The 19,476-nt window shown below is 50.5% G+C and overlaps 1 protein-coding gene across 7 annotated transcripts in view; it reads right to left on the reverse strand.

Moving 5' to 3' along the window:
- Positions 1–573: 573 nt before the first annotated feature.
- GRK4 (G protein-coupled receptor kinase 4) overlaps positions 574–19,476 on the reverse strand; it is an 83,895-nt gene continuing 64,992 nt past the window's right edge. For 2 of the 7 annotated variants that reach the window (XM_082464381.1, XM_082464378.1), the window contains 6 exons: positions 8,486–8,575; positions 7,402–7,610; positions 3,203–3,340; positions 1,465–1,641; positions 927–1,055; positions 574–833 (listed from right to left, as the gene is read on the reverse strand). In XM_082464381.1, coding sequence (XP_082320507.1) covers positions 801–833; positions 927–1,055; positions 1,465–1,641; positions 3,203–3,340; positions 7,402–7,610; positions 8,486–8,575 — 776 coding nt within the window. In that variant the 3' untranslated portion in view covers positions 574–800. Of the gene's footprint in view, positions 834–926; positions 1,056–1,464; positions 1,662–3,202; positions 3,341–7,401; positions 7,611–8,485; positions 8,576–19,476 lie in introns of those variants that run through there. The other 5 variants (XM_082464379.1, XM_082464383.1, XM_082464380.1 and 2 more) reach the window with 4 other exon arrangements.

The raw sequence follows: 19,476 nt of genomic DNA on the forward strand, positions 1-19,476 counted from the left end.
GAGAGGACTGGCACCGAGAGACACCCAGTCCCAGAGAAGGACGGGGTTAACTCCCGCCCAGCCCCCAGTTCGCAGAGGAAACGTGGTCACACACTCTGGGTCTATACTGAAAAACCATGGATGTTAGTGGACAACCTCGGCATCAATCCCTCGGGAACAGATGGGGTTCACGGCAGGATAATCCACTGGTCCAAGGAGACTTGGAAAAAATTCCTAAATTTAATGCTACCACAGAAAGTCTCTCCAAACCACTCTTCCATGTTCAAAAGAAAATCAGCTTTCCCTGTGATCGCGGCGAATGATGTGACAGCTCTAAGGACGAGAACACGGGGACTTCCCTGGTGGCCCAGGGGTTAAGATTACACCTTCCAATTCAGGGGACGCAGGTGTGATCCCTGGTCAGGGAACTAGATCCCATACGCCACGGGGCAACTAAGCCTGCGTGCCGCAACTACTGAGCCACAACTAGAGAGAAGCCTGTGTGCCCCAACGAAAGATCCCGCGTGCCGCAGCTAAGACCCAATGCAGCGGGAAAAAAAAAAAAAAAAAGAATCAGAACATGTAAGGCAGAAATTGAAATGATGTGCACTGTTTTATGGTTGTTCTACAAGATGCTGATTTCTGAGCCTAGTGTGAAATGCTTTGTCATCGACAAACAGATCTCCTTTCGAGTGTTGTAAGCCATTCCTTCTTTTTGCATCAGAACAGTTTTCATACCAGTAGCAAACATCATTGTGAGGATTCTTCTCTTCTCGCTGGGCTCAAACTGCACCTTATGGCTGGCTTTCAAACTATGTAAATTATCTTATATAACAGGCACTGAAAAAAGAAAGCTGAACAAAGGAAGTTATACCTTGGTGAAATATTCCTTTTAACACATCACATTATAATGTGATAGTAGTAATAACAACGTGTTTCACCCTTACCCCTCGAGTGAAGAGTCTGTGGAAGAAGCCCCTCTTCTGTTTGGGAGCTGGTTGATATGTCTTCTCTTCTGGATCTAATGCCACATTTCCCCTTTCGTTGATGTCCTTGAAACATTCAGACTCGATCATCTGCATCCACAGAAGGGCAGGACAGAGAAGTGGTGGAGACCCCACGCGGCCGGTCGGCATCGCCCACCCGGCCCCCAGCCCAGCGCTCGGCGGCCACTCCGGCCCCCGTCCTCGGCTCCTACTTCCCCTGCTCCCTGACCTCCTCTTGGGGGAGGTCACGTGGCCGCCAACGTGGCCCCCAAAGCAGTGAACTCCCGTCCAGCCAGCCCTGCTCACGGAGCAGGACTCGGGGCGGCAAAAGCCCAGCAGACCCGAGAGGGCCACCTCTGTCCCCCCCCGTGAAGGGACCAGGGGCAGCTGCCACATACAATTTTACCTCCGAACATGCACACGTGCGCACACGCAAATGGATGTGTATGTAAAATAGCTAAAAAGATATTTTAAAGAGGAAACTGTTCACTCTACACACATGAGGTTCTTCTTGGTCGTTGTAACTAGTTAGGCGGGCCGTGCTGCAACGGGCAGTACCTCGTTCTGCCAGGGGATGGAGACACAGCCCGTGACGAACTGGCCGTAGAAGGTGTAGTCGGTGCTGTCCAGGTGGATGCCCTTCACCCTGGAGAACTGCTCGATGTCCAGGACGTCCCTGCAGTAAACCGCCTGCGGCTGTCACCGAGAACAGAGAGGCGCCGCTGAGATGGCAGCCGCTGCATCTGTTTCCCTCAGCGGCGCTCAGGACGCCTGGGAAGCCGCCGCACGCACACCTGCACCCTCCTTTCCTCGCCATCCCTCCCGGCGTGAAGCACGCCTAATCCTCGCTCTAGGAACCCCCAGAGCCACAGGCCCCGCGGCCCGTCTGCTCCAGCTCCCCACTCTCTCGCCCACAAGCCTCCCGAGGCCCCGCCTTCTCTTTCCTGCACGGAAACGGGCCACAGCAGAGGCTGCAGATGGAGAAGGGCGGAGGGGGTGGCCCTGCTGGGACACGGCGGAGGAAGCCTCCAGCCCTCGGCCTCCCTCGCGCACGTGCCCATCCGCGCTGGGCAGGACCCCAGGACCCCACCCCACCGGGCACTGGCGTCCTCGGGCGCAGAGTCAGGCCAGCAGGCGGGGCGTGTGGCGCCTGGGCGGCCGCCACCTCTGGAACAGGGAACCCGGGGCGCGGGGACGCGTGCGCTGAGTGCCCGAGCTTGTGCACGACAAGGAGCGTGCCGATCCCGGGCCCCTGGTCAGAACTTCTGAGAGCAGTGGGGAGGTGGGAGCCGCCGGGCGGGCCGGCCCTCAGGAGACGGTGCAGGGGACGATGGGGAGGTCCGAGCCCAGGCCGGAACCCCATCCTGCGCCCCTGCCAGGCTGCCTGATGCCCTCAGACGCTGCTGACAGCGGGCCCCCGGGCCCTCTGGTTAAATGCAGGAGAACCCGCGGAACAGCCCCAGCGCCTCTGGCCCTCACTCCCCAGCCGGCGCCCTCCTCAGGGAAGGCCGCAGCCCGCGGCACCCAGGGCCTGGTGGAAAGAAGGCTCCGAGAAGCCCCGGCTGGGTTTTCCTTGTCTTGGAGCTGGTCCTGCCCGTGACTCTAGTACCTGGAGCCTCGGCCAGCAGGTGGGAGGGCGCTTCGAGAACAAGCACAAAGGGAGAAGCTGCTGTCACAACACATTCCACGTAAACACAACAAGTCCTGACTTGTATGACTAAAACTGTTTTAACCGCATGTCTCAGGCCCATCATATCCTGCGGAATGATCGAATCTCCACGTTTCCATCACAGGCCTGCAGCAGCTCAAGGCCAAAGAGGGGGTTGCTCCGGCCCAGCTCCGACGTGCGCGGGGCCTGCTGGGCACTGGGGATGTGGCCTCGTGTGGGCCCCGCCACACGCTCACCAGGAGGCTCGAGCGGCCACTCCAGGGCCCTCAGTGTGCAGCCAGGACCTTGCGAGACCCGGCGTGGGGAAGCGCATTCCAGACGGGGGTAGGGGCCGCGGAAACGGGGCCCTGGTGGGGCGCCCCGGGGAGGGTGTCGGGTGCTGCTGAGGTTTCTGAGCAGGGCAGTGACCTGGGTGGGCTCCACCAGCCAGGGCGGCAGCGGGCCAGGAGGGCCCGTGAGGACGGGCCAGGGGGCACTGAGGGCAGGACGGGTGGTCCTGAATCTACCTGGAAAACATCCGCTTTCTCAGACACCCCAACACCCCGCTGCTCTTTGGCAACACACTTACGTCAGGACGGAAAGGGGGGTCTAACATGTGGGTCTCCAGCCTCTTGAAGTTAATGTCCCTGAACACAGGGTGGCCCTTGACTTCAGCCACTCCTTCGCCCCTGCAGCCCAGGCGTTGCTTGGGATCCTTGGTGAGTAACTGTGGAAGAGTAAAAATGGAGTCAATTGAAGCTCCAAGGATAAAAAAGAAAACCCAGAAAAGCTCCATAATAATGGCCAAAGAATTTGGGGTGGAAAAGAGCACCTCCACCTAAACAAAGTCACTCAAATTCCAAAGTATCAACCAAACCTTGTTACTTCAGATTTTACTGATTTAGGATACGTAACGCTTCAAAAAGGAATTGAAACTGAAGTTTTGCCTTTGAGCTATCAATAAATAAAGAGTTGGGTAAGTAAATCCTTAAGAAAAGTTTACCCATGTAAAAATTAGGGGAATTTTTTTCAAGAAATAGAAGCTCTTGGGAACTTCGCAGACACCACTTTCATGCCAAGTTATGTTGATGATTAGAAACTATTTTAATCTATTAATTAAACAGATCACTAAGGACCTCAGATGAGGCAAAAATTTAGCAAACCTAGTTCTAAAAGTTGTATATTCTTAAAATTAATAGAAAGTGTTTCTTTCAAAAGTATTCCTTACTTATACATTTAAACAGGCAGACCTTGGAGATACCGCGGGTTCGAGTCTAGACCACCACAGTTAATTGATTATTGCAATAAAGCAAGTCACACGAATTTTTTGGTTTCCCAGTGCAAATAAAAGTTACGTTTACACTCTACTAGAGTCTGTTAAGTATGCAATAGCATTATGTCTAAAAATATTGTACATAATTAAAGAATAATGCTGCTAGGAAAACAGTGGCAATAGACTTGCTCAACACAGGGCTGTCACAAACCTTCAATCTGTCAAAAACACACTATTTGTGAAGCACCATAAAAGTGAGGTATGCCCACTATTGCCAAAAGTTCAGATAGGCCTTCTTCCACAATTAGCAGTCAAAGAGGTCTGCCTCTGCTCAAAGCGACACAGGAAAGGTCTGGGCCTCCAAAACCTAGCCTAGGCCGGGGGCTGGGAAGCTGCAGGCGGGGGCTGGGAAGCTGCAGCCCAGGGCTGTATCGCACCAGTGCCTGCTTCTGTAAATAGGGCTTTGTGGGAGCAGAGCTGGCCCTTAGCTCAGGGGTCTGTGGCTGTTTGCATTGCAACGGTGAGCTGAACAATGTGAGAGAGACCTGCAAAGCCCTAGTGACACCACCTGGTGCCTCACAGGAACGCTGGCTGACCCGTGGCCTCGACTCCCAGCCAGCACCCATGTTCGGCTCCCGGCTTGTGTGCAACGCCCCTGCACACACCTGCAGCCCCCGGGCCGGGCCCCGCCCCCTCGGCCGTGCCGCACACACACCGAGGCCGTCTCTCAGCCAGGCTGACTCCTACCAGACACCACCGATAGGAATACACCTGTGTAGTTGCTCGGTGCCGGGCTTTCCTGCAGGACTCAAGCTTCTGCAGGCAGCTGCCGTGGGAACTCCAGCACGGAGCCAGGGCGGGGCTCATTAAGAGGATTCCTTAATTAAGCCCAGACCCGAACACTGTGTCAGGCCAGATGCAATGACGGCACCACAGGGACTCCATGCCTCTGTCAAGCCTGCTGCCAACTCACGCGGTCCAGGGGCCTGGCCAGGCAGCGCCGGGCAGCGGAAGGCACCTTGTGCCCGTGCTGCCTGCTGCCACTGACTACGGGACACCGTGGAAATCAACTTTTAATTTTTCCACCATGTGGCTCTGAGAATATCCTAGAAAGCCACTGTGGGGATGAAATGAGAAAACAGAGAGCTCCGAAAATGACCCAGCGGTACCCGACGCCAGGTGTCACGGCAGGGGCCCGGCAGGGACGGGCAGAGGAGGCCAGAGACCTGCAGAGGCGGGCAGTCCCCTTCGCGTGCCCTCAGTGCCGGGCCACATCCCGGACCCCGCAGGTGCCCACGCTCCCCCCTCTGTGCCCTGTTCACATCGACCTTGCACCTGAGCTGGCCTCTCCTCCAGGTCCTGTCTGTTGGAATTTCACAGGCTCTCTAAGAACTAGCTGTTGCTCCGCTCAGCAGTTACCGAGGATTCACGTGGGACTAAACACTTCACACGCACTCTTCATTTTATCCCGCTGGCAATTCTATAAGGTAGAAGTTATCCACCGTCCCCATCTTCTAGATGAGAAACCCGAGACCCGGAGGGGTGAGCGCGTGGTGGTGGGATGCTGGGCCTCGACCCCGGGCCCTGAGTCGCCCTGAGTCACAACGCTGGGCTTCACACGGACACCACCATCTTTCCCACGAACAGCACCCCTTCATCCTGAAAACCCTGAAGCCTTCGCTTCTATCTCGTTTACGCACGCACCCATCAAGCTCTGCTTTTGACTCTAGCTGCTTTCGTGTTATTTTAGGCCTGCCATTCAACTGTGCGCTCCCGGGGGGCCGGCCGCACGTCTCACATCTGTATGCTCCTGCAGCCCCATCGGACTGTTGCGTGTGAGCAGACACCGGGTCAACATTTACCAACTGAACAGCAACAGCAGGGTGGCCAGGAGGCGGTCACGGAGCAGCTGACTGAACGACGTCAGCTCCAAGCACGGTGCGCAGCCCGAGAAAGGCCACCAGCACACGTCCCTTCACACGTGGACACAAAAGGAGAGGGACCCCGAGGTAATTCGTCCCCAGCCAGTGTCCACTCCCGCAAGTTACCGACGCACCGGCTGACCCCAGCACCCACTGGGGGACCACGCCCCGCCCTCTGTGGCCGCCGCCCAGTGGCCTGGTCCTGCGTCCCCCACCCTGCCACCACCCCCCCGTCAGCCCTCCCCCCGCGGCACGTGCCCCCGTGTGTCTAACTCCGGTAAGGAGCCCGGCTCCACCTGCCCCGTGTCCGCACTCTCCTCTGCGACCCGCTCACACCCACGGCCGCTCCTCCAACCGCCCCTCGGCACCCACCCAGCCCCGCGGCCTCTCTCCGGCTTCTTCAGACCCGCTTAAGCGAGCCCGACCCCCCGCCTGCTGCGAGCTTCGCGCGTCCTGCCTGCCGGGGGCGGGCGGCAGGAGCACGGCACCCAACCAGCCACCGACCCCCCTGGACGCCCACGCGGCCCTTGGCGCGCCGGAAGCACCCTCCCTTCTCCGCACACCTCCAGCGGCGCCCTCCCACCCTCGCGCGCCACAGGAGGAGGGGACAAGCAGCCCGCCCCGCACCGAGTCCCCGCCTCCGCGCCGGGGCTCTGCTGCAGCCCCTCCCCGCTCCGTGCAAGGCTCACAACTCCTGCGGGCGCGGCCTTCCCGTCCACCCGGAGTCCGACGGCTTCTTACTCGCTCTGCCACCACCTAGGGCTCAGACTCCCACCTGAATCTCCACAAAGCCCGGGCCGGCCCCCCCTCCTTCTGTCCCGTGGGTCTCTTCCCGGGAGTCCCAGCGCATCAGCCCCCGGCCTCCTGCCCCTGTGCGGTCCCTCCTCCCCACCCCACCCGGCGGCCAGCCCCTCCCACCTCCCGGCCGAAGATCCTCGTCTCACAGGCCACCTCCCCTGAGTCGGTGAGAGCACCGGGCTTGGAGGCAGAAGGGGTGGGATTACCGCCTGTTTTACTCACTGCCAGGGAAGGTCCCATGGGGGATGTTCAATAAATTCTCGCTGGATGCAAATGAATTTTAAAATGTGCTCAGAAAATCCTAAGTGTTGGCTTACGAGAAGTGAAGTGACAAGGAGAGCCTCTCTCATCCCCTTACTGCCAGGACGGCCTGGGACTGACAGTGCCAGGCACGTGGCAGGCCATCGGGTCAGGGTGTCTATAGGACCACAGTCCCTGGCGACCAGTTAAAGGGAGTTCTGAGGAACGTGGGCAGAGAGAAAAACCTCACCGCTGCAAAGCACCCGGAAGATTCTGTTTCATGTTTAGCGTCCCGTGAAGTTGGCCAGCTGTGCCCTAAACAATGACCCGACACCACCCTTCCCTCTCAGCAGCACCTTTGGGGAAAGCAAACAACGAACTCTGCTCTGCGTGATCAGAAACCCCTGCGAGGAAGGCCCTGTCCCTGGCACCGCAGAGCATCAGGTGGCCCCTCCTGAGCCCTACGGAGGGAGGGCTGGGTTTCCCCAGTCGCCAGTCTGAACGCGGGCGGTCAGAAGCCTAGCCCCGCTCCCGCCCTCCCCGAGCTGGACCCACCAGACTGCAGATGGACTTGGCGTCCTCGGAGAACTTCTCGGAGTACCGCTCCGTCTCCTCCTTCACTCTCCGCTCCGCCTCCTCCCTGTTAACCTTCTCCTTGAATTTTCTGAACGGAGAATGTCCCTGAATCATTTCGTACATCAGACAGCCAAGTCCCCACCAATCAGGACTAAATGTATACCTTTCACGATTGAGAACTTCGGGAGCTACATAACAAACACAGGAAATTTAAATTAAATTAAATGTCCTCATACTTAATTCCAAACAACACATTATAAATTTAATGTTTGTTACCACAGGGATGACCCTCGCAAACATGTTAAGCCAAAGAAGGCAGACACAAAAGGCCAAAGAGTGCGTGAGTCCGCCTATACGAAACAGAACAGACACGTCCACGGAGACAGGAAGTAGAGTAGCGGCTGCAGGGCTGGGGGTGGGAGGTGAGGAGTGGGCAGTGATTGCTGACAGGTGCGGGCCTTCTTCTTTGAGGTGATGAAAAAGTTCTGAAATCAGACGGTGGTGATAGTTGCTCATCTCTGTGAACATACCGAAATCCACTCAACTACACACTTAGGGTTGGTGGATTTTATGGCATATGAACTGCATCTCAGTAAAGCTGTTATTACAAACCATTCCTACTACTCATAGAGTAACTACCGTGGGGAAACCCCGCCTCCAAACAGGCAGAGCCAGGTCCCCAGGCGCCCCTATTCCGTCAGAGTAAGACCCCAGCAGCAGGTGACAGCAGCCACAGTGGAATGGGGGGAGGGTAAGTGCGGGACTCAGCAGAGGCCCTCAGGGTCCCTCATGTCAGAGGCTCCCCTGCGTCAGGCTGGGTCACTGCTCTGGAGCTGTGCGAATAACTTCGACAACATTGGGAGCGGTGTGCGGGGCCAGTGAGCAGTGAGGAGGCCCGCTGTCCTGTCCCTGCTCTGGCCCGTCAGCAGAGAGGAGGGCAGGCTGGGCGGCCAGGTATGCTCCCCAGCAGCGGGCCAGGGCTGACCCCAGGTCCCTTCCCATGTTCAGTTCTCTGTGTCCTGAGGGCGGGGGCCTGAGCACCCTGGGGTGGATGGTTACGTACCCATGTAGCCGAGCGTTCCGACTCTTCCTTGGATGGTCTCCCCTTCCGGGATCTCCACGGCTAAACCAAGATCTGAAATCCGGATGTGTCCTGCATGTGGCCAAATACATGAGACAAATCACAGGGGGCGAGCTGACACTTTACCAATAAAGAATGGAAAAAAAATCTAAAAAACATTGATGGAAATTATAGCAATTCATACTTGGAAACATTTAGATATAAAATTACATTTAGGGAATTCCCTGGCGGTCCAGTGGTTAGGAGTCCACGCTTTCACTGCCAAGGGCACGGGTTCAATCATAAATAAATAAATAAAAATAAAAAATACAAAAAATAAAATTACATTTAACTTTTCCACATTTAGTAAAATCCTGTCATGCGTTCAGTTCCACTACCCGCAGGAAAATAGATTTATGCCTGGCTATTGATCAGGAAGCCCTTTATCCATAGACAACCACAGGATAAGATAGGAGCATTACGTTTGTTATTTTATTTCCATATAACTACCAGACACATAAATAAAACTATAATGGAGGACTTCCCTGGTGACGCAGGGGTTAAGAATCCACCTGCCAATGAAGGGGACACAGGTTTGAGCCCTGGTCTGGGAAGATCCCACATGCCACGGAGCAACTAAGCCCACGCGCCACAACTACTAAGCCTGAGCTCTAGGGGCCACGAGCCACGACTACTGAGCCCGCATGCCACAACTACTGAAGCCCGTGCGCCTAGAGCCTGTGCACAACTACTAAAGCCACCGCAATGAGAAGCCTGCACACTGCAACGAAGAGTAGCCCCCGCTCACTGCAACTAGAGAAAGCCCGCGCAGCAATGAAGACCCAACACAGCCAAAAATAAATAATTAATTAATTTAAAAAAAAACTATAATGGATACTATATTAACTATGAAACAGCAAATAAACACTCCCTGTCAGAACACCAAGAGGCTTATACACAGGGACAACAAGAGACAAATAATATGGAGTTTTTCTCTAAAGAACAGATGGTAATAGTGTCAAGGAAATAATAAATAAAATGAAGGAACTTCATTTAAAAAACTGTCATGTGTTAATGCCTTTATATAGGAAGATTAAAATAGTTATCAATTTCCTTGTGAAAATAATAAATCATAGAGAACATTCTTTTGAGTGTCTAGAAAGAGAAACCAGCCCTGGAGGCAGGCGCCCTGTCCAGCCCACTCACCACCATATCCCCAGCTCCTAACACTGTACCTGGTGTCTTGTAGGTGCGTGACAAATATTCACGGAATAAAGTAGATAACTAATGAGAACCTACTCTATAGCACAGGGAACTCTATTCAATGCTCTTTGGTGACCTAAATGGGAAGGAAATCTAAGAAAGAGGGGATAAATGTATACATATAGCTGATTCACCTTGCTGTACAGCAGAACCAACATTGTAACTCAACTATACTCCAATAAAAATTAATTTAAGGGGCTTCCCTGGTGGCGCAGTTGTTGAGAATCTGCCTGCCAATGCAGGGGACACGGGTTCGAGCCGTGGTCTGGGAAGATCCCACATGCCGCAGAGCAGCTGGGCCCGTGAGCCACAATTATTGAGCTTGCGCGTCTGGAGCCTGTGCTCCGCAACAAGAGAGGCCGTGATAGTGAGAGGCCCGCGCACCACGATGAAGAGCGGCCCCCGCTTGCCACAAGTAGAGAAAGCCCTCGCACAGAAACGAAGACCCAACACAGCCATACATAAATAAATAAAATTTTAAAAAAATTAATTAAAAAAAATGTATGAAAGAACTGAATGAATCAACCAATAAATATTTGCAGAACACTAAAAATATGCAACATGCCCTCCAAGGCACTGAAAAGAGTTTTAAACAGTCTCCATTGTGCCCCCCAACAGGAAGACTAACCTTCGGCTTGGCCAGCTCGGTGGCCTTGCCCGCATGCCCGCCCGCCTGGGAAGGAAGGAGGGTAGAGGGCTTAAGAGCACACCCAGAGCCACACAGCCTGGGTCTGAGCCCCAGCTCTGCCATTTGTTACTGTGTCTCAGGTTCCTCCTTTCAAACACAAAGATTTTCTCCATAACGCACCTTTCACGTATTTCATGTCTAAGCAGAGGACTGGCATGTTGTGAAACTTTAAGTATCCCTGGTCTTATTTTTTTACATTAAAGTGTGTTTTTTAAATTGAGAAATAAAAAGTAGAACTACTGACAAACTGACGAAAACTCCAGGTCTGAGAACACAGTCTGCTGGTGGGGCCCGCACAGGCACGAGAGCGAGCCGGATGTCTGGCAACACCGTGCGTGAGTGCAGCCCTCGCCTCGAGCTCCCACTATTCCTTGCGATAGATTCCCGAGGAAACGCTGGAAGAAACAAGAAACGGGAAATGCCTCGACACAGGCTGCGCCCTGCAGCACTGACCAAACCAGCAGGAGCCTGGGGACAGCCCCCCACCTATCGGTGGGGACTGGGCACATCAAGCCTGCTCTTCTGCTGGCACTTAGTGCTGTAGAGTGATCTCTGCTTAAAAAATAGTGGAGGGCTTCCCTGGTGGCGCAGTGGTTGGGAATCTGCTTGCTAATGCGGGGGACACGGGTTCAAGCCCTGGTCTGGGAGGATCCCACATGCCATGCCGCGGAGCAACTGGGCCCGTGAGCCACAACTACTGAGCCTGCGCGTCTGGAGCCTGTGCTCCGCAACAAGAGAGGCCACGATGGTGAGAGGCCCGCGCACCGCGATGAGAAGTGGCCCCCACTTGCCACAACTGGAGAGGGCCCTAGCACAGAAACGAAGACCCAACACAACCAAAAATAAAATTAATTAATTAATTAATTTTAAAAAAAAAGTGGAGAAAAATAGTGTAATTCTGTTACTCTCATTAGGAATTAACGTTTTCAGCATTAGGGTAAAAAAACCACAAAAGTGAAATGAAGAAGTTGATGAGACTTGGAAATATCAGTATGAATCCATGATGAATGTTTTCTTTAAAAAGGAACAGCACATTTTTTTCTCTGTCCACTGAACAGGTCTAGGAAGAATGACCAACAGGGCAGCAATGAGCAACCGCAGCGCCCACACGGTGGTCTCACGATGCGGCTTTCCGCACAGAGGACCGGGGCCCTCTGGAGAAATGGTGGGTCCCAGGTCTGGGTCAGCACACGGGCAAGACAATCCTGGAACGTCTCCTTACAGCAGAAGACAAGGAAGTTAGCAAAGACTACTGGACACCCGCTGGCCAAAGATGGGACAGTCTCAACATCAAAAGGAATGATGACTCCAAAGGCCCGTAACGTATATAAGTGTTTAGTCCACACATTCATAATGACACCAAAACAGAAAAAACAAAAACCTCGTTTGTCATCCTGGAGAATGACAGAGAACTAACATGATATTCTGAGAAATGAAAATAAAGGGAAGTATTCAAGTGTTTCCCCTGCTTTTCCTGAACAAACAGGTAAACAACTGTTTTTGTTTTTGTTTTGGCCGCATTGGGTCTTCGTTGCAGTGTGCGGGCTTCTCATTGCGGTGGCTTCTCTTGTTGTGGAGCACAGGCTCTAGGCACGCAGGGTTCAGTAGTTGTGGCACATGGGCTCAGTAGTTGTGGCTCGCAGTCTCCAAAGTGCAGGCTCAGTAGTTGTGGCGCACGGACTTAGTTGCTCCATGGCATGTGGGATCTTCCTGGACCAGGGCTCGAACCCATGTCCCCTGCATTGGCAGGCGGATTCTTAACCATTGTGCCACCAGGGAAGCCCCAGGTAAACAAATGTTGATGAGGCAAAGTTCTTTTTTACAGATGAATCCCAACAAATAAGAGCAAAAGGAATGACAGCGTAAGACTCTCATCATTTTATCGTGCGGTGAGCCCACTGGAATGAGGTATCCACTGAGTGAAAGGCTGGTGGGAACTGGATAATGGATGGATCAGGCTGACAGCAAAGAGAGACACTTGGCCATCACACGCCTCCTGATGTCACGTAACAGGAAGGACACACCAAGTTTGCTCACCAACGATCAAATCTGGACCTAGTCTAGCCTCCAGCTCTAACTACTGGCTTACAGGAAAAACGAGGATAGGGAAGGTGCTAAATCCAGAGCATGGGAAATTCTATAGCACAAACGTCTGTGGACGTCTGCCAGGGCTGCCATAAAAAGTACCACAGACCAGATGGCTTAGACAACAGAAATTTATTTCTTCACAGTCTTGGAGGCTGGAAGTCCAAGATCAAGGTGTTGGAAGGCTTGGCCTTTGTCCCCTTTCCCTGTGTCTTCATGTCTGTCTTCCCACTGTGTGTCTGTGTCTCAGTCTCCTGTTCTTATAAGGACACCAGTCATATCGGATTAGAGCCCCCCGCAAAGACCTCATTTAACCTAAATTATATCTTAAAAGACCTTATCTCCAAATACAGTCACATTCTGAAGGACTGGGGGTTAGGGCTTCACCACATCAATTTTGGAAGGACATAATTCAACCCATAACACCTGGTTTCACAAATAAATGACAAAAAGAAGCAGGGAGGAGGAACCTATGAAGTTACAAAAGACCCAACAAGATATCAACCAAATCTAATGTAGACTTCATTGGACATTAAATACACAACTATAAAAACACTTATGAAATAATTAAGGAAGATAAAGCCAATGGGATATTAGGTGATATTAAGGAATCATTAAATAGTTTTGGATTTAATAATAGTATTGTAGGGACTTCCCTGGTGGTGCAGTGGTTAAGAATCCGCCCGCCATTGCAGGGGACATGAGTTCGAGCCCTGGTCTGGGAAGATCCCACCTGCTGCGGAGCAACTAAGCCCATACGCCACAACTACTGAGCCTGCGCTCCAGAGCTTGCGAGCCACAACTACTGAGCCCGCGTGCCACACCTACTGAAGCCCACGCACCTAGAGTCCGTGCTCCGCAACAAGAGAAGCCACTGCAATGAGAGGCCCGCACACTGCAACAAAGAGTAGCCCCCGCTCACCACAACTAGAGAAAGCCTGCGTGCAGCAACGAAGACCCAACGCAGCCATAAATAAATAAATAAATTTATTAAAAAAAATAGTATTGTATTTATATTAAAAACAGTATCTGTATCTTTGATAAATATTTTTATAGATAGAAGAATATGATGCATAGAATTCCCTTTAAAACCACTGTCAATAATACAATGCTCCTGGTTTTTACAAAAACTCACTATTTATCCCAGTCTTTAGGGATATATCTATTTCATAAAAATAGGAAGGCCTCTATAGAAAATATAAGCATGATAAAGTTTTCTTTGTTATCTCAACCACCAGATGAATTTCATAAACCAAATCCCCCTTAATTTATAAGTTTGCAAAAAAGATTGCTTCCATATTTAGGATGGACAAATGGTAAATGTACCTCACAACGTAGAATAGATGATAAACAGCTTTTTAAAAAAATCTAAATTCAATCCAAATGTCAAGTTCTACTTTACAGACGAAAACAGAAAACCTAACAAGCTGTCTATAAGGGAAGTGAAGAGGTACTTACAGACAATCCTGTTACTCTTATGTTCTATGCCTTACTGGTGCAAATTAGTTCTTCGGAATTTTAATTCTAAGGTAGAAAACATCCTAAAATCAACTGCATTTTTTTAAGTCAGAGAAACTAAAGTACAGCTAGGATTACATTTTTAAAAATTAAAAGAGTAAGAAAACACCAAGAAAAGATTAAAAGTCTCCTGAAATCAAGAAAAGCAAAACAAAGCTTTGTCGTTCCTTTCTATGCTTAACTGGAACGGGACCAGGTCCCTGGTGTATAAAGAACAAGTCACACAGTAATTGCCACAGACATGATGCTGAGCGCCTGCCTCAGGGCAGGATGGAGAAGGCCACGGCGGGCCTACGCTGCTACTGGCCACAACTAGGAGCCATGGACCAGCCTGGATGGACCAAAACGTCTGAGCAGGAGATCCACACAAAGGCGCCCTGCTGGGGCAGCAGGTGTTTCCCTCAGAAGCATTTGCAAAGCCTGGTCAAGCCAGAGGCTGCCGACTGGGAATGGGGGACACACAGAGGCTCTCCAGCTGCTCCCACCTGGATGCCTACCGAGGCTGGGAGCAGCTGGATGCCGAGAATGGAGACTTCTTAACCCCCGGAGACTGCTGTAGGGACGGAGACACCAGCTCGGATTCCGACGCTCGTGCGGAGCGCGCCAGAGAGACCGTGCTGGAGGTTAGGGGCCTCCTCAGAATCCAGCAATCCAGGTCCTTACCTGGAGCATGCCGTGCCCAAGCTGGATTTATTTCAGGAATGAAAGATTAGTTTAACACTGGAAAATTAACTGGTGGATTAACTATATTAAAAGGAGAAAAGAACAACATACAGTCATTTTGGTAGAAAAAAGCACTGACAAAATTCAGCCACCATTCATTTTTTTTTAAAAGGAAAATTCTTAAATCTGAAAGAGAATTTCTATAAAAATACTACAGCGGATTTCATACTTCATGGTGATACACTGAAAGGCTACCCCTGAGATCAGAAATAAGGAAAGAATTCCCACTATTACAACTTCTATCCAACATTGTATTGAAGGTCCCATCTGGTGTCACGAGGCAAGAAACAGAAACAAAAGCCTGAAGAATTGGAAAGGCAGACATAAAGTGGCCAAGTGCAGATGGCATGATGGTGTCTGCAGAAAATCCAAAGAGTCTACAAACTTTTAGAATTCAGTGGATTTAACATGGTCACTGGATATAAAGTCAATTGCAATTGTAACCAAAAGCACAAACCATCGAAGAAAAAATTGATAAGATGGATCTCATTAAACTTAAAAACATTTATATTTGTTAAAGGAAAGGACTGGTATCAAAAATAAACACAGAACTCTTAAAACTCAACAATAAGAAAACAAACAACCCAATTAAAAATGGACAGAAGACCTGAACAGACACCTCACCAAACAAGATAAACATCTGGCAAGTCAGCATATGAAAAGAGGCTCCACATCCTGTCATCAGGGAAACGCAAATTAAACTAGATCCCACTCCACACCTGTCAGAACGGCCGGAATCCACAACGCTGACAGCGCCACATGCTGGCGAGGATGCGGAACAGCGGGAACTCGCATCGCTGCTGCTGGGAACGCAGAATGCGGCAGCCACGATGGAAGACAGGTTGGTGGCTTCTCACAAAATTAAACATACTCTTACCATACGATTCAGCAAACCCACTCCTTGGTATTTACTCAAAAGAGCTGAAAACTTATGTCCACGTAAACTTTACACAAATATTTATAGCAGCTGTACTCACAGTTACCGAAACTTGGAAACCACCAAGATATCCTTTAGTAGGTGAAAATAAATAAACTGTGGTCCATACAGACAGAGAAATACTACTCAGCGCTAAAAAGAAATGAGCTAACGAGGCATGAAAAGACGTGGAGGAACCTTAAATGCATGTTATTAAGTGACAGAAGCCAATCTGAAAAGGCTACAGACTGTGAGTCCAAATCTACGACATCTGGAAAAGGTACATCTATGGAGACAGTGACAACATCAGTGGTTGCCAGGGGTTGGGGGTGGGGGAGGGATGAACAGGTGGAGCACAGAGAATTTTTAGGGCAGTGAAACTACTCCATAAGATACGATAATGAACATATATCATTTCACATTTGTCAACACCCACAGAATGTGTAAAACACAGAACGAACCCTCATATGCGCTATGGACTTCAGTTAATAATACTGTACCAATATCGGTTCATCAGTTGTCACAACGTATCACACACTAATGTAAAATGTAAATCCTAGGGGAAATTGTATTTTGAAATACCAGCAACAGATAAATAGAAAATGAAGTTTTAAGAGTAATACCATTAAAAAACATCAAATAACAAAAATGCGTAAGAACTTTACAATGAAACTACAAAGTGATATTGAGAGAACTTAAGAGACCCAAATGCGCAGAACTATATACTATGTTCATAAATTCAAAGATTCGATATTAATTAATTCTCTGAAAATTATTCTATAATTCAATACAATTTCAATCAAAATCCCAATACCTTGTTGCTTTTCCCTCTAGAAATTGACCAATTATAAAAAATCATCTGGAAGTGAAGGAGTTTAAGAATAGCTCAGGCAATCTTGAAGAACAGTAATGATGCTGGAGGACTTGAACAGATATCAAGACTCACTAGAAATCTTCAGTGGTTAAGGGCTATGGTGCTGGTTCAAGGATGAATAAAATGACCAAGGAAACTATAGAGTCCAGAGACAGATCCACACATATAGAGACACTAGATTTATGTAAAATGTGACACTCCAAAGAAAAGGGGAATAGATGATCTTTGCAATGAATGGTGTTAGTCAACTGGTTATATATTTGAAAAAAATGTGTCAACCTCTACTTCATATCATGCACAAAAATCAGTTCCAGAGGGACTACAGAAGTAAATGGGAAAGATAAAACAGTAATATATCTATCTATTTATTTATTTATTTATTTTTAATTTATTTATTTTATTTATTTTTGGCTGTGTTGGGTCTTTGTTGCTGCGCGCAGGTTTTCTCTAGTTGCGGTGAGCAGGGGCTACTCTTCGTTGCGGTGTGCATGCTTCTCATTGCGGTGGCTTCTCTTGCTGCGGAGCACAGGCTCCAGGCGTGCGGGCTTCAGTAGTTGTGGCATGTGGGCTCAGCAGTTGTGGCTCACGGGCTCTAGAGCACAGGCTCAGTCGTCGTGGTGCACGGGCTTAGCTACTCCGTGGCATGTGGAATCCTCCCCGACCAGGGCTCAAACCCGGGTCCCCTGCATTGGCAGGCGGATTCTCAACCACTGCGCCACCAGGGAAGCCCAACAGTAATGTTTTTAGAATAAAACATAGAACATTTTGAGGTTCAGGCCAAGATTTCTTAAACAAAACACAAAAGCACTAAACACATTGAGTCCAGGGCAGCTGCGGACCATGAGTCCTGAGAGAAGAGAAACAGCGAGCTGGGCCCTACAACCTTCTTGGCATCCTAGCCGGGAGCAACCCTCAGGTCTCAGCACAGGATGGGGGACCCAAGCAGAGTGGACGGCCTTGCTAAGCTGAGAAGACGGAAGTTAGAACATGGGAGAGATAGGTCAGCTCAAGTTTGTGGGATAACGTTCTGGAGAGGAGGGAGCCATGCAGAGAAAGATCTGCAAATATATGCACGGAGTTTCCTAGAGTCCACTTAAAAAAATAAATAAATGATTTTTAATAAGCAATATATTCACATGGTACTACAATGAACACTACTACAAAGTAATAATGAGAGAAACTGAAGGAGCCCCAAATATATAGAACTGTAGACTATGTTCCTAAATTGGATGATCCAATATTAAGATGTCAGTTCTCCACAAGTTTTCTATAGATTCAACACAGTTCCAATCAAAATACCAGCATGTTGTGGGTGTTCTGGGGTTTTTGTGTTTTTTCTTTTTTTGCAGAAATTGAATTGTATACTAAAAACATATATAAAGGTGTCAGTATGACTGGAAAGTCTGCTCCCCCCTATGCTATTTTAACTCTTAATAGTTTCTTTTTATTTTTTATTTATTTATTTTTGGCTGTGTTGTGTCTTTGTTGCTGAACACGAGCTTTTCTCTAGTTGCGGCGAGCGGGGGCTACTCTTCGTTGCCGTGCACGGGCTTCTCATTGCGGTGGCTTCTCTTGTTGCGGAGCACAGGCTCTAGGCACGTGGGCTTCAGTAGTTGTAGCATGCAGGCTCCATAGTTGTGGCTCGCGGGCTCTAGAGTGCAGGCTCAGTAGTTGTGGTGCACGGGCTTAGTTGCTCCACGGCATGTGGGATCTTCCCGGACTAGGGCTCAAACCCATGTCCCCTGCATTGGAAGGCAGATTCTTTACCACTGGACCACCAGGGAAGTACCAACATACCTTAATTTCTAAACATGTTCGTGGCAAATCTCTTATGTTTTTGCACTTCAAAAAAAAAAAAAACCTTTTGGTTGCAGCTTACTGCTCCTTTTTTAAAAAATTAATTAACTCATTAATTAATTTTTAGCTGCATTGAGTCTTCGTTGCTGTGCACAGACTTCTCATTGTGATGGCTTCTCTTGTTGCAGAGCATGGGCTCTAGGTGCAGGGGCTTCAGTAGTTGCAGTGTGTGGGCTCAGTAGTTGTGGCTCGTGGGCTCTAGAGCACAGGCTCAGTAGTTGTGGCACACGGGCTTAGTTGCTCCGCGGCATGTGGGATCTTCCCAGACCAGGGCTCAAACCCGTGTCCCCTGCATGGGCAGGCGGATTCCTAAGCACTGTGCCACCAGGGAAGTACCTCTTCATAGTTTCTAGTGACTCTTGTTTTTGTGTCTTTACGTATATACAAGCAAATACAACTATCCCTGATCATTTCCCCCTTTTTGCACAAGAGGAAGCACACTGCACGCTGCTCTCACCTCACTCTTTCCCAATTAACAACATCTCCTGGAGACACTCCTCATTCCCACACGGGGCATGAATCCCCGCTCTGGTTAACAGCACAGCACGAGGAATGAACCACGGGCTCAGAGCCCAAAGCCGTGAACATGCCCTTGGGCAACACTCTTCCAAATCTCAGCATCACCTCCCACGAAGCGAGACTCCACTCCCTCCGCACAGGTGGCTGCTCTGTGCTCACGTGTCAGGCACCATGCGGGAAGCACGTGGCAGAAGCATCAGAGGAGTCTTTGCACCGAACGCGCCCCACGTCCGCCTTCAGGATTCTTTGCCCTCAATACCGCCGCCCCTCTCCTCCTCTGCAGGAGCCACGCCGGCCTGGGCTCATTCTCCACTGGACCGTGAGAGTCCTGAGACAACCCCAACAATCCCCCGAAGACAGCTCCCTCCCGACGCCACCCCGGGGCCGCTGGTCAACACCTGGCCACGGTGGGCCTGCCAGCGGGCCGTCCATCCTCCGGCTGCCCCCGAGGGCCCCCAGCCCCACGCCTGCTCCGACCCATGCTCTGCGGGGAGGGCGGCCCCCGAGAGTAGCCAGGGTTTAGGAGGGCATGGACACACCACTGAGAATAA

This window comes from Balaenoptera physalus, assembly GCF_965194825.1.
Source record: "Balaenoptera physalus genome assembly, chromosome: 5".
Taxonomy (NCBI): domain Eukaryota; kingdom Metazoa; phylum Chordata; class Mammalia; order Artiodactyla; family Balaenopteridae; genus Balaenoptera; species Balaenoptera physalus.